This window comes from Struthio camelus, chromosome 5, assembly GCF_040807025.1.
Source record: "Struthio camelus isolate bStrCam1 chromosome 5, bStrCam1.hap1, whole genome shotgun sequence".
Lineage (NCBI taxonomy): Eukaryota > Metazoa > Chordata > Aves > Struthioniformes > Struthionidae > Struthio > Struthio camelus.
Window position 1 is genome coordinate 43,002,362 of NC_090946.1, and position 14,155 is coordinate 43,016,516.

Genomic DNA, 14,155 nt, shown 5'->3' on the forward strand with positions numbered 1-14,155 from the left:
ATTAGACAACAAAATTATAGTCTTGCTTTAATATGAAGAGAGGGAAATGTGTATTACATTGTCATGCTTGAGCTATTTTAAATTCAAAAGGAATCTAAGTAATAACTAAAATCTTTTTACAGGTTTCATTATAATTCTTCCCTCTCACTGCATAGGGTAAGCCTTCAGATTTCATTAATGTCTCAGTGGTAGACACTACTGGGAACAAGAAAACCCAACAGTGAAATCTGCTTGCCTGAAGACAAGCAACTAAACTCAATAATAATGTTCAGACCTGTTATGTAGGATCTTAAAGATAGATTTGAAAGTATAACTCTCTGGTTAGAGTAATAAATAAATACTTTAAATTACAATACCTTAAGTGAAAAAATAAAATCCCATTTATCTAATAAGAGAAAGTGGTGGGGAAAACTGAAAAAGCCCTTATCGTTGCAGATTATTTATGAAAGTATTCTAGATAATCAAAAATGTACAATTATTTTCCCAAATTCACTAAGCATAGTTATGTTATTGTAACTCCTCCTCCTCCTCATACATGGCAACTACATAAATATTCCATTCATTCTGAACTTGTACTGTTTTAGGCAGTTGAGAGTTTTGCAGTATTTTTACGATGCACAGATACTCAAAAAAAGAAAAAAAGTATGGCAGGCATCATTTGGAGGAATATTAGTAAGTTAGAACGTCTGTTATGTAATAAATAAAAGACTATGCTCAAACCTTCTGTGTCATCCCGCATGAGAAGAGCCTGTTGTCCATTTTAATCCCATTTACCCACACAGCAAGTCATCCTTTCTTAAAAAGGGCAAGGGAACTGAGCTCCAGTGATGCACTACTTAGATCTACGTAGATGTGGATGGATCTGCCAAGAGCAGATGTATTATACTCAAGGAACATATTTCCATATCATTTTAAGTGTGTGCACCTATTTATTTTGTACTGGTGTTTTATTGTAAAGATATACATATAGAAAAGTAAATGATAAACACTAGAATTTTAGGTAGGCTTTTTAAGACTAAAACAACACAAGCCTCAAGAGACTGTCTGTATTATTCAATAACACAAAGTAACTTGTAATTGCATGACCCAAATCTCTATCTGCTGATAATACTTCAACGGGATCAACTTTCTAACATTAATTCATAGCATTTATCTCGTTTAGATTTGCCATATCTAAGTGGAGTCAAATGCAGGCAGCATTAGCCTTGCTCTCTGTAAACCTACAAATGTAGCTGCAGGGAACCAGGATGCCTATATTCTGCAAGGTAAGTAACTTGGTCTTTTAATATTTCAGGTTGTATTCTAACTCAAAATACTTTGTCTAAATCCTGGGCTCTCCCAGACATCTTGTAAAGTCTGTAAATACTTATAAATATTTGCTCTTTATCAAGATTTTGTTCACTGTGAAATGAAAGCGTTGGTAGATTCAATTATTCCTATTCCAGTCTAAATGCCAGAATCTCATCTAAAGACCGACTGGGATAAGTTTGCTTCATCCTTTCAGTATTGACACGGTGACAGACTTTGGCAGTAAAAGAACTATTGTTATACAACTTACTGGTTTTATTTGCATAAATTAGTAACTCCTAAGAGCCTCTTCTTTGGGCAATGAAGCTTTTTCATGATGCTATTTTTTGTCAGTTCAAAACTTCTCTTGTGCCACACTTATATTTTCCTTAGGTGAGTACCAGACAGTTTGACTTCTTAACTAAACATCCATGTACCGCACTATGTTTTCGGTGTACACTTAGATGTTTCAGAAAATAAAAGAATACAGAATATGGAAAAACAAACAAAGACCCTGCAAAGACATAACCTTACTTCTGCCAGCAGGCTGCGTGCATCACATGACCGCAGCTTCCTGTGTGGGTTCCACATGGTAAGTCAGGATGCATGAAAAGAGGATCTAGTGTATCTACAAAAATACAGTAGAAAAAAGTTACAGAAAGAACAATAACATAGCTTTCAATCAATATGAACAGAAATGAACGACAGTATACACAAAGCCCAAGCCTTAAGGTTTTATTTTTCCACAGTGTGCATAGCCAAATCAAAATCCTGTTCGGGTAGCTTCTCCAGATGAATACTCTAACAAGGGACAGAGCTCAGCCACACTACTGCAGGCTTAGACTTTCCACTAATTGCCAAGAAAAAGACAAAATCCAAAAGCAATGGTAAATCAGTTAAGAAAAAAAAAGTTTCTTCAGCACTGGAATGGCTCTGTGGTTGTATCCGACAGAACTGAAGTTTCTAACTTGTTTGTTCTTTTATTTTAAAACGAAAGAAGATGAAACTGCTACCATCAAGAAAGATTGGGCATTTCTTCAACTAATCCCCTATACTTTCAAAAGCAGATATCAAGCCACTGGCGCGACCACCACTGCTGAATAACAAAGTCAAATCTACCTAAATCTATGTCAACTCTACACTAATTTTGCATAATTCTTAACAGCAACAACTTTATGAGAATTTAACAGTGTCTTTGTGCTGCAACATGTACTCAAAGTCAGATTCTGCTGTCTCTGTAAAGGTGCCTAAATTGCGCAGAACTGAACGAGAATAGACCTCCAAACTGATGTGGTGGACTGCTTACGATTTTGAACGGATACATCTGAATCTGACAAAATGAAAAGCAGAAGAAAAGATATCTAGCACCGCTGCTTTCACTGAATGCATAATTCTGTTTTGCAGCATCTGAAAAAGCTCTAAATAAAATGGAAAACTGAATAAGAAAGGGAAGCTTGGTACAATACTAATTCACCACTCCGTGTACTTCTGCTGCGGGAACAAGCATTCTTCCACTTATTCAGATCTTCAGAAAAAAAGCTCTCACAGGCCTACTGCTTACTGATGAGCTGCAGAGGACCTTGCAGTAGAGAGTAAATTCTGTAAATAATATCCATAAGTGGCTTTAGGAAATGACACTTCATTTCCTTCTTTTTCCAATTATTTCCGTAGCCCAACGTGGCATTGCAGAAAGTTTACAAGTCTGTCTGAATACAAGAACATAGGATTTAATTTGAACTTCAGAGCACCACAGAAGAGAGCAGAAAAATGGATGCAGTTAGTACATGGTCTAAGTAAAAATTCTGTACAGTGGGCTCACAGTTGTGGCTATCATTAGGTCTCGGTTAAAACGATTAATGGATCAAACAGGATTCTGTAGGAGTTTGTCCTGGGTCTGGTACTACTCAGTATTTTTTAACGATCCAGATGAAGAAATACAGAACATCTAATTAAGTGAAACCACGTGGCAAAGGTTTGCAAGCATGACGCAGAATAGCATAATAGTTGAAAATAATCTTGAGAATTAGGAAGCAGCGCTGAACTCCCCTTCCGGATTCATTCAACATTCAAGAGACTGTACTCATATACTTAAGCAGAAATAACCAACTGCACAAATATTGAATGAAAAGTTATTCGCTAGGTAGTAGAGTCATAAAAAAAAAAAAAACCAAAAAACAAACACCAAAAAACCAAAGATGCGTGGATCATTTTGCTTTACAACCTGACCGCAAATAACCTGCAATAACCTGTGGTAAATATATACATATATCTCTCTCTGAAAATAAGAAGGAGTATAAACTGCAAGATATCTGAAGCAATCTTTCTACTTATAGCATCTAGCCTTGGGCACTACGGGGTATTTCAAAGTGGAATGGGAAAGATATGGAACAACTGAAGAAGTCTAGAGGAGAGCAATGACAACAACTGGAGGACAAGGAAATATGACCTATGGAGGAAGATTAATCACCCTAGGATTGCTTAGCCTAAAGAAGGGACAAATATGCCAAAACGTGCTGTAAAATATTTTTTTACATCTGTTCTCCATGCCTACAGTGGATAGGATAAGTAATATTAAAACTAAATTCCAACAAGAAAAATTAAGGTTTGATGTTACGAAAAAAAAAAAACCTTAAAAAAAAAAAAAAAAGCAAAAGCACCTGAACAGACTGTCTGGGAGGTAATAGAGTTTCCCAGACTGGAGGGCTTTAAAACAGGTTGAACAAACATCTGTTAGGGAAGGTAAAAACAACTGTAACACCCTGCCCACGCAAAGGCAATGAAGTAGGAAACATCTTGACAGCATTTTCAGACCTCTAATTATATTATCTTTTAACATAGTACTTTTAATCCTTCTGTGTTAGTTAGCTTGAGTAAACAAGATTTGAACACGACTGACTAGCACGGACAGACAATAAAAAAATATATTGATAGATAAATATTAATATTTAATATAAACAGCAATTTAATTTATATCTCAGTGTTAAAGTAACTATAACTCAATTTATAGAAAAAGAATCAAAATGATCACTTTAACAAATTATTATTTAATACTACAGCTTGCTAGAATCAAACTAGCAGTTTTACAGTGAGTTATACATCCACCTTGAAGAGCTTTTACCTAAACTATATTTGCCTCAACTGCGTATCAAGTAGGATAGAGCTAAAAAAACATAACAAAATCAGAGTAAGTTACCTGTTTCCTCCTTACCCACAAAACCAGTTATCCTGGTCAAAGAACTAGAGTAGCTTACTAAGATCTTCTCCTGACAAATCCATGTTTGCCACTACTTGTCACTTAATTATTTTTCAAGTAGTTAGAAGGCAATAACAACTACGCCCAGTATATTTCTAGGCATCTCAGCCAGACGGAGTACTCTATAAATTTTAGTAGTTCTTTCACGTTTTTTTTTTTTTTTTTTGGACAAATACTTGTTTGCCATTCTCAGCCCTCTGAGATCTCAACTATCCTCCATGCATCTTTAATAATGGTTTAAGATTATACTGATAACCATAGTTCTGAGATTGCTTTCAATATTGCTTTAATAATTGCCAAGGTGAATACACTGAAATTACCTAGATATTGTTTCATCTCTTCTTATTCTATTCTGCACTTCACTTCTCTCCTATTAAAATTAACTGCATCAAGTATCTGATCTCAAATTATTATTATTTTTCTTTTTAAGAAGGGGCCAAAAAAGGCATTGAATCCTTCAGCTTCCCCTATTTTTTGTTTTTTGTTTTTTTCATTCCCATTATATAACAGACCAAAAATCTTTCTTCTTGTTTGTTACTGTTACTGCCAAAAAAATTTCTGGCTGGTCCTCCTATTTCCTACTACCAAGATTAATTATGCAATTCCAACTGTGTACATTTGTATTTTTTTCATGATATCATTCAAGGATGAATATATACAATCCTTGCTTACTCTTTTTTACTAATTAATGTTGGTGTTATCATTTTCTGGAAAAGAAAAAAAAGTCTCCTGAGGCTGCCATGTTGGCCTCTGATAATATTTATGTATTTCCTTCACATGGGGAAAGCTTTTTGCTGGACTTTAACAAAAAGAAACTGTTCACATTCTCAGACTCTTTCCAAAGTGACTGTTCCTACCAAGCGTCTAAGATTTATAGTCTTTCTTTTATTTGTGGGACAGATCTAAATCTTCATATACGTCCCCTTTTTAGATTTTCAAGCATGGATTTTAGATCAGTTTCAAATCTTCCACTTTCTTTTTATAAAGTAAGGGTACATCATTTAGCAATCTGACTGAATACAAATTTTATTTAGGTTCAAAGGATGCAAGTTCCACGTACAGAACAGCTTGCAGTTTAGAAGAAAAACATTTCATACCCCCTGAGAGTTCCAGAATTCTGCTCCTATTCTGAGTTAAGGCAGTTGATTTCTGGACACAGGCAGATAATACCATAGCAGCACTTTCCAGCTTTACTTCCTGCTCCTCCTGACAAAGAATACAGGTCAGAACTTCTTTCTCAGCAACAGATGGACCTCGTTTGGGACCCAAAGCAATTTTGGAGTAATCTATTGCCAAAGACATGCTGTAAGAACATAAGTGACAAAGATATAAACAATCAGTTGGATTTTTCTAAAGAAATAGACATTCTTCTTGGCATCTAAAAATGTAATTTACTGCTAACATTTCTGGTTTTATATCAAAGTGATTTAACAAAACAAAATGATGAAGAAACACTTCAATCCTCACTAAATGCAGTCATTTTTAAAGGTAGAAAGTGGAAGGCATTTAACGTAGCACAACACCCTGAAATGGATTCAGGGCAGCAGGAAATTGAGAAAATTGTATTCAATATAAACTGGATTAAACATGTTTTCATCTTACAGAGACATTAGAATGAATGCTACTACTTTATTCAATGCTTTGAGAAATGATAAATTTCCATATAGTTTTAAATGAGATATATTACAAAGTACTAATAATTTTTACTCCACAGAATTCAACAATGATTTAGAGAATATGACTTTTTAAAGATCAAAGCTCACGGAGGTGATCCTATCTTTTTTCTTCTAGCAGACATCTCCATTTTCTTGATTAGTTTAACGCATCCCCAAATAGACCAAAATTGTAAAAATTGCACTAGGCATACTATATTGTTGAAGCACCTCTAGAACAGGAGCAATTCATACCAGTAAAATTATGGTTTTGCTAAGATAGCTAAACATAGCTTTCCTTACACTATCCTCACAAAGTATGATAAACCATTTCAGAATACGTGAAGCTTTGCTTCAACATCCACAGTTTGAGCATCTTGACAGCAGCTGTCAGTTATAAGCTGCACTGCATCACATTGCCTACTGAAGTAGTCACGCTAACAAAAGATTGTGGCGTAAAATTGAGAGATTACCGCAAACGTCTGCCGTTTTCACTCACATGTAGCAATCCACCACTCATTAATACAACTTTATTTCAGTTCTAATTGGTCTATATTTCAAATATCCACCTGGTAACGCAGTCTTCCTTCTACATGTGTTTCATTAAAAAAAATTTAAAAACTAAGAGGAAGAATCTAACAAGGAAAAGCACCAATCAAATAAATTCAGTGCACGCACTAAAGAGACAAGGGTACACTAAATCACAATCATTAAATCATGTTAAAATCACAATAATTAAAATTGCTGTTAATATGCACTAACATTAGGATTTATAACAACAGAGTAAATAAGTTGTTTCTCCAATACAAACAGTCAGCCTGTAAAATACCACGTCTTCAGTATGAAATTAGATGTGAAAAGCTAACAAACAAAAATAGCAGCAGCTTGAGCTACAAGAAGCGTATTTTCTTCATCACAACTTAACTTTAATGCATATAGGCTTTTAGATTCTCTCCAAATCAGATACTTAAAAATTTTCATATATGGTAGACAATCACCTCCAAAATTACAGTGATGTCAAACTCTGTAGTTTTCCGATTCCATTTTTCAAATGTTAGGTAATATAAGTATCCTTCACTTGAAGGAATAATAAATTTTCTTACATTTTTTCTTATGCTGCTTTACTAAATGATTACAGTTTTCTGACATAAGCATAAATTCGTTAGTTATATCTAATTCTGTAGCAGAAGACGACTTAAAGGCTGGCACAAGTTTGCCGACTGGGATGACACATTCTGTCACTTGGGTGTGCTCTCAAGATTTTTATGGAGCAGAATCACTCTTAGTTAATAAACTCTTCCTATCAGAATTCTGGACGTCTCTTTTTTCCTTACCTTTCTTCTTCCATTATAGCATCTTCTTTCCCCTGTGTCTCCAGGGTGTTCTCATACAGGAGCTTGTGGGTTTCAATGAAATTCCTCTGCAGAGCAGACATCTGGGCCATTATCTTCTGACGATGCAACCTAGCTGCTTCTGCCTTTCTCTTCCGCTCAGCTTTCTCTTTGTCCTGAGTGTTCTGTGTCTTACAGAAAAAGAGAATAAAGAACTCACATGCAACAGAGAACATCAAAAAAAATTAGAAGAATTCTTCCCCAAGTACATGTATTCTAATCACTAACATCAAATTCCTTACATAATCTGACACCACTTTAATGATAAAGTTAACTGTCATGTGAAAAAATATAAAACTAAATTTTTAAACATTAACTAGGATCACTAAACAGAACAAAGAAGAGATCTTGAGAGGTATGCAAGAGGTCACCAAGTATACTCCCTTGCCCAAAGCCAGGAGCAATAATACCCGATTCATTTTAGTTTGGAGTTTGTGTCATCTATTCTTAAAAAAACAAACAAACAAAAAAAAAAAACCAAAACCACACTTCAGTGAACTCCACAAGCTTCCTGGCAAAATACTCTGCACTTATGGTGAGAAAAACGAAACACTAATCTGTAAGTGAAATCCCTACTGAGTAATCTAAGTTTCCCTTTCAGAATCTTAAGAAAATTTTATCCTGAACAACCTGTGAAGGACATAGCAAACTTATCATTCCCTACATAAAATACTGCCACAAAAATGTATTTAAGGATATTTTGGATATTTTCCCCTATTCTTCTTTATCATAGGCTGGACAACTCTCCCACTGGCAGGATTTCCTCATCTATCACATTCTCAAAAATTATAAACCTATTTCCTACTTGCAGGATTTCCTCATCTATCACATTCTCAAAAATTATAAACCTATTTAGATACTTTGATGACACAGAATTCAAAAAACACAGGCAGACATCATTAAAATACATGAAATCTAATTCCTCTTAACTGCTTGAGGCAGGAGCTCAGCATTATAGACATAGCTTTCCTCCAGAGCACCGTTATGTTTTGAGGAAACGGAACAACAACAACAAATTGCTCTACAAGTATTAGAAATAAAAAAAGCCTACTTTCTTACGGATTTTTGTATTTTACTCCCTTACCATACCATCTATCATATGATGCCTTTCCCAAACAAGAAACACAGCATATGTTGTAGTAAGGTTAGAGCTACGTATGCAATGACTGGTCAAGAGGTTGTTTGGCAGCAAGCTGCTGCCAAACAGAACGTGTCGGAGCCAGCTTGCTTGTATCACCCTTAGACGGTGTGCCAACTGGATTCTTCTTTTCTGTTCAGCTGCCAATTTTTAAAAACGTGTAAGACTAAATCGCTGAAAACTCCATTCCAGAGCGTCATTTGACAACTAGATTCAAAAGGTATTTTGAGGGAAGAGGGCATAGACTGATACACAGACAGAGTAATCACATAAGCCTAATATCTTTATGCAATCAAGGTAAAGTAGATTAACCTCTTGGTGGCTCATGTAAATTACAAGACATCATTTTATGTGGATTTGTATTTCTAAGTATTGCACATACTGAAAACATAATAGAAAAGGTGCTCAAATCACTCAAATAACAAAAGCAGACTGAACCGACGCTAATCCCGTCCTGATTTTCTGCAACTGTTTTACTTAAGTATATTTGGAAGGGCGACTGTGCATAATATAAATTTGATTTTTAAATATCAATCTTTGAACCTAAATACCTTCTGTAAGCAATATATCAGAAATTAATACCTAAAATGGTATTTGTGTATAACGATAACTGAATTGAGTCATACATTTGAAAACAGCCATTCAGAAAGTTAAATACAAAGCTTCCATAGAACATTTTTATTATTACCTCATCACCTTTTGTAACTTCCGAGCCTGACGTAGCTGCTACTGTTGCTAAACTGGATTTTTCTCTCAATCTTTTCACTGTGTCAAACATCTAGGAATAGAGACTTAGACGTTAAAAATAAAATACGACTTAGTTGTAATCACAATACAGATAAGACCAAAGCTCTTGACATTTGCTTTCACGTTATTTTCATTATCGTGAATGGATGAAACCTACTGCCACACTCCTTAAATAAGGAGAGCATTTAACTGAGCCAGTATGTGCAGCCCTGTAGCATTGCTGTGCCTGTATCCTAAATCTGAAGAGCATTACCCAGTATGAAGGAAAGTAAAATTCTTCTAATCTTTTCAATCCTCCAGTACTAAGAGTGCTAACCAGCTGATGCACTGTTTTTTGCAGAAAGGCGTGTGTACATCAGAAAAATAGACAGAGTGCCACGTCATTTCAAGTAGGTGAAACAAAGATCAATGCATAGAAACAGTATGCTGTCACTAAAATCATGCATATGATTTGGACCGGCACATCTGAAACAGGAAGCTTTCCAGCATGTCTAATTAGTTAAAGCTGAGCCTTCTCTGCTCAGCTCTTCTCTGGAAGATTTAACTTATCCCAAAATCTTTCAAACTTGCCTCTCTAACGGGCCAGTATAGTCCAATTTGAGCAGCCTGAGGATGATTTTGAAACTTTACTACGAATATCTTCCAGCACTGCAGATACTGCCAGAATCACAGCCTTCTACATTTGCCACATAAAACAAGGGGCACTGATGCCAAAAATGGAACTGGACTGTACGTAGTACTCCTGCTACACAGAAGTAGCAGTATGTTTTTCTATGCTGGAGGAGATGTCACAGCTCTACAGATTTTTCCCATCTCTTACTGACAAAGGGCAGTGAGTTGGAAGGAAAAATCCCCACACGTCAAATCCACAATGTGGCCATTAGTTAGACCAGCATGACTTAAGTTTTAATACAAGCGGCTGCTAAAAATCTTTTTGATTTTATAAACTTTTATATATCTCTTGCTATTATATCAGAAATATGAGGAATAAAATCTATATATAAGAATATCGTTACCGGAACAAATTATCGACCTAACACTTGAAGTAGCAACAGCGAGTGTTCAAGAAACCTCATCATCTCGTTTGGGGGAAAAAAATGTTCAATAGATTAAACTTCTCAAGAAATCATCTTAGTTTTAAACGCTATCTAAGGGGTTATATATAGGAATCATAACATCTTTGATAAAGGCTTTCTGATTTACTAAAATCAAACCATACTTATTTCCTCCCTTGTTCACCTGCAGGATCCAATTGACTGTGTCCTTCTGTGACTCTAATTGAGGAACTCTTTTCAATTTTTCCAGAAGCATTAATACGTTCACAGCGTTCAAGGCTGAGCTTCCCATTCCTTTACAAAGGGAGAAAACAGAAATGCATGGATCTGTAGAAAAAAGCTAGTTAATACCTTAATGTATCTACAACCATGGACATGACTTAAAATGCTGCTAGTTATACAACAAACATTCATCCACAAAACCAGTACAGTCACAGTTCCATCTGGAGTTCATCTGTTTATTCCAATGTAGAAACTTTCCCCATCACAGATCAATAATATTTGTTCTTCTGCTTTTGAAAATGGCAGACAAAACAGAATCATCTATTGGTTTCAAAGAGAAGCAGTGGTGCACAGACCTATTTTATATAAGTCTTCTAAAAACTCACTATGCAGAAGTGCATTTCTGTTATAAGAATTATAATAATTTCACTAATTGTTATTTTCTTCCTCACACCTTATAACAACATTTTAAAGCTATTCTTTAACAAAAGCATGCTTTGAAATTGGGACTACTCTCCAATTAGATTTCTTGTACAGCATTTTCCATTTGAAATAAGTAAAATGAATACTTGCATTTTAAAGAGTGACACAAAATACTACAAAAATCCTTTATTTAAGACTTATCAGAAGGTATTTTTAAATTCTTTATGGAAGCACATAAATGTGGCTTTGTTTTTTCTGGTAATATTTAATAAAGTATTTTTACTAAGGCAGAAACTGTTTATGCATGGTACTTTGTACATTTCGAACCTTACAGGTGCTGATTTCCATGGACCTTCATCCAAGTCCAGAGCACCCTGCTAAACCAGTCTAACATATTACACATCAGAAAACAAGAATTGGCTATATGCTTTGTCAAATGCAAAACTAAATCTGACAGAGAATTATCTCACTAACATCTCTCAATTAAAATTAGTTTTAATGCATTCCTCGAGTTGTCAGAAGCTTTCTAGACAGAAATACGTTCAGTTTGATGTTAATGATTCTTCTTGCTCAATAACAGGAAATAGTTAAAAGTGAAATGTTAAATGGGAGTGTTTTTCAAACTCAATGACACCTCTTTTCACAATATTTTTGAAAAATAAATACAGGCAGATCAGCAGCTTTTTGGTTCCTATCACTGTTTCACCTCTCAAGTGACAGTTTTGTCTAGCTTGATAAAGGAATTTTTTGTATTTATTCTTACACAGTGAAGGAGAAACTCTAGATAAGACGAATAACGGAAGATTATTTAGAAAATGCAAACTCCCAACGCCCACTCACTAGGCCTGAATATAAGACTAGGAAATGCTCTCTACAGATTTGGAGGAGCCAAGCAAAAGAAGAACAAGAGCACACTTCATAGTCAGTAAGTTTTGTTTCTGTTGTCACCACCACAGTAAAAGACTAACTTGCATGTAAATCAATACCAGTACAACTCAGAAGCACAAAAGATGCAGACAGTTCACTTTAAACGACTGCTATTTCTTTAAGAATTCTTATAATTCTTTGTTTCCATTTCAATAATCCTCTTGCAGGGGAACCACCATTTTCAGCCACCTAATGCCAGTATTATTTTTTCATTTCCTTCCCAGGAAGAGGAGCACATCTCCTCTTCAGCATAGCTATCAACTGGAAACAAAGGAATCGACTCAAAACCTGGTTTACTTATTATTTCAAAGAAATATTTCAGCAGCTTTTAATCCTATAGTGAAAACCAAAGCCTGGCTGACTAAAAAAATTGAATACTTTCTTCTAGTTTTCTGCTCATACAAAAATCAAGCTATACTAATTTACTCTATCCTTTCAGAGAAAAGGTAACATACTTGTTGCTTTGTGATAAAAATCAAAGGTTACATCTTCTTCCGGAGACTTCAGTAACTGCTGCTTCTCTTCTAATAACCCTAGAGAAAGGAGATGAAGCACCTAGAAAAGATAACAGTGGTAAAACTCCTTCACTGTCAGAGGTCTGGAAAACTGGTAGTAAAGCTGAGAATGTTTAATACAGTTCCCTACGCTTTACACTGATTTTATCCATAGCCACACATAAGAACCAAAAAAAGTACAAAGATCGTACGTGAAAGGAACAACTGCAATGCCAATATACTTAAAAGCAGATGCAAGAAATACACAGGGCAGTTAATAAACATGCACATATTGCACATTATTTACATGTGAATCTGTCATTTTGCTAACATAAATCTACGAAAGTTTGGTTAATTTCGTAATCTAAAGATTAGCAGGTAGAGCAATTAAATAATCTATGCACTCTAATTGACATAGCTGATTAATTCAATCATTTGATAAATTCAAGCCCTGACTCTCTAAACACACACACAAAAAAACCCACCTAATTTATCAGTGTCAGTAATCTTATTTTTTTAAAGCATAAACTCACAGTGGTAAAATGAACTCTGTAAGCATTCACAAAATTACATTATTTCATCACTGAGGCCCCAAAGACATTTACATTGGGCAACTTTGCAGCTTACAGGATCACATAACTAATTTCTTTAATGTGATCAAAGGGTTCCCTATTTGCACATGGAAGTTTCAAGAAAAAAAGTCAGGTAAGGAGAATCACATTTTGAAACAACCTTCACTGATAAGGCAACACATGGAGAAAAGCAAAATAGAAAACTGATGAATGTTCTCATTTTAATACTGGTGTGTTTTGCATTTCAATTTTACGGTAGAGATTAAAAATTAGAAATATTTTCTTCAACAGCAAGATTATAAAACAGGTTTGAGGGTCAAAAAGCTATTTCCTACCATTCAATGTTTACCTTTACCCATTTTGGCATATCATAAACAGTTAACAGACTTAATATAAGAATCATCATGGGAAAGAAACCAATACTAAGCATACCATTTGGATCATAGCTTCAGTCCACAAGTGGGTTTCCAGTTCTACTGCTCTCTGAAGGATGGTCCGCAGTATATGCATCATAACATCACAGTCCAGTAGCCTCACCACATTGCTGAATGCAGGACTGAAGTCTGGAGGGGGTGGTGGTGGCAATGCTAGAAAATAGTTTTTTCGATCAATAGAAACATGACCAAACAGAATTGCTTGGTCGCCTTTCATCTTTGGAAAAACTAAGTGCATTTAATTAATTTAAAAAATATATATATATATGCAAACTAAGCTAAAGAAACAACCCATCACAAGTATTTAGTAATAACGAGCAATCTGTTTACTATATTGCACTGCCTCTTGGCATCTATATACCACTGATACACATAAGTTTTTTAGATAAGAGATAGATAAGTTTTTTTTGTTTTGCATTGGATACAAACTTCTGAAGTTGTTAAACAAGAGCGAGCACTGAATCTTTCAAAAGCACAGTGTTTCATATTAGAGTATCCCACAGCTCATGGGACTGGAGCTCTAAATTCTTCCTGCTACTGGGGCATTTGGATCATTTCAA

The 14,155-nt window shown here is 35.1% G+C and overlaps 1 protein-coding gene across 8 annotated transcripts in view; it reads right to left on the bottom strand.

Annotated features, from left to right (window-relative positions):
- The window catches only part of UBR1 (ubiquitin protein ligase E3 component n-recognin 1), a 73,178-nt gene that overhangs the window by 21,331 nt on the left and 37,692 nt on the right, over window positions 1-14,155 (bottom strand). For 6 of the 8 annotated variants that reach the window (XR_011141488.1, XM_068946030.1, XM_068946029.1 and 3 more), the window contains exons 25-31: window positions 13,594-13,748; window positions 12,551-12,650; window positions 10,708-10,817; window positions 9,410-9,499; window positions 7,527-7,714; window positions 5,638-5,843; window positions 1,822-1,915 (exon numbers count right to left, since the gene is read on the bottom strand). Coding sequence is in view for 7 of the 8 variants with exons in the window: in XM_068946030.1 (XP_068802131.1) it covers window positions 1,822-1,915; window positions 5,638-5,843; window positions 7,527-7,714; window positions 9,410-9,499; window positions 10,708-10,817; window positions 12,551-12,650; window positions 13,594-13,748 (943 nt within the window). In the remaining variant the exon portion in view is untranslated. The remainder of the gene's footprint in view (window positions 1-1,821; window positions 1,916-5,637; window positions 5,844-7,526; window positions 7,715-9,409; window positions 9,500-10,707; window positions 10,818-12,550; window positions 12,651-13,593; window positions 13,749-14,155) is intronic. The other 2 variants (XM_068946032.1, XM_068946031.1) reach the window with 1 other exon arrangement.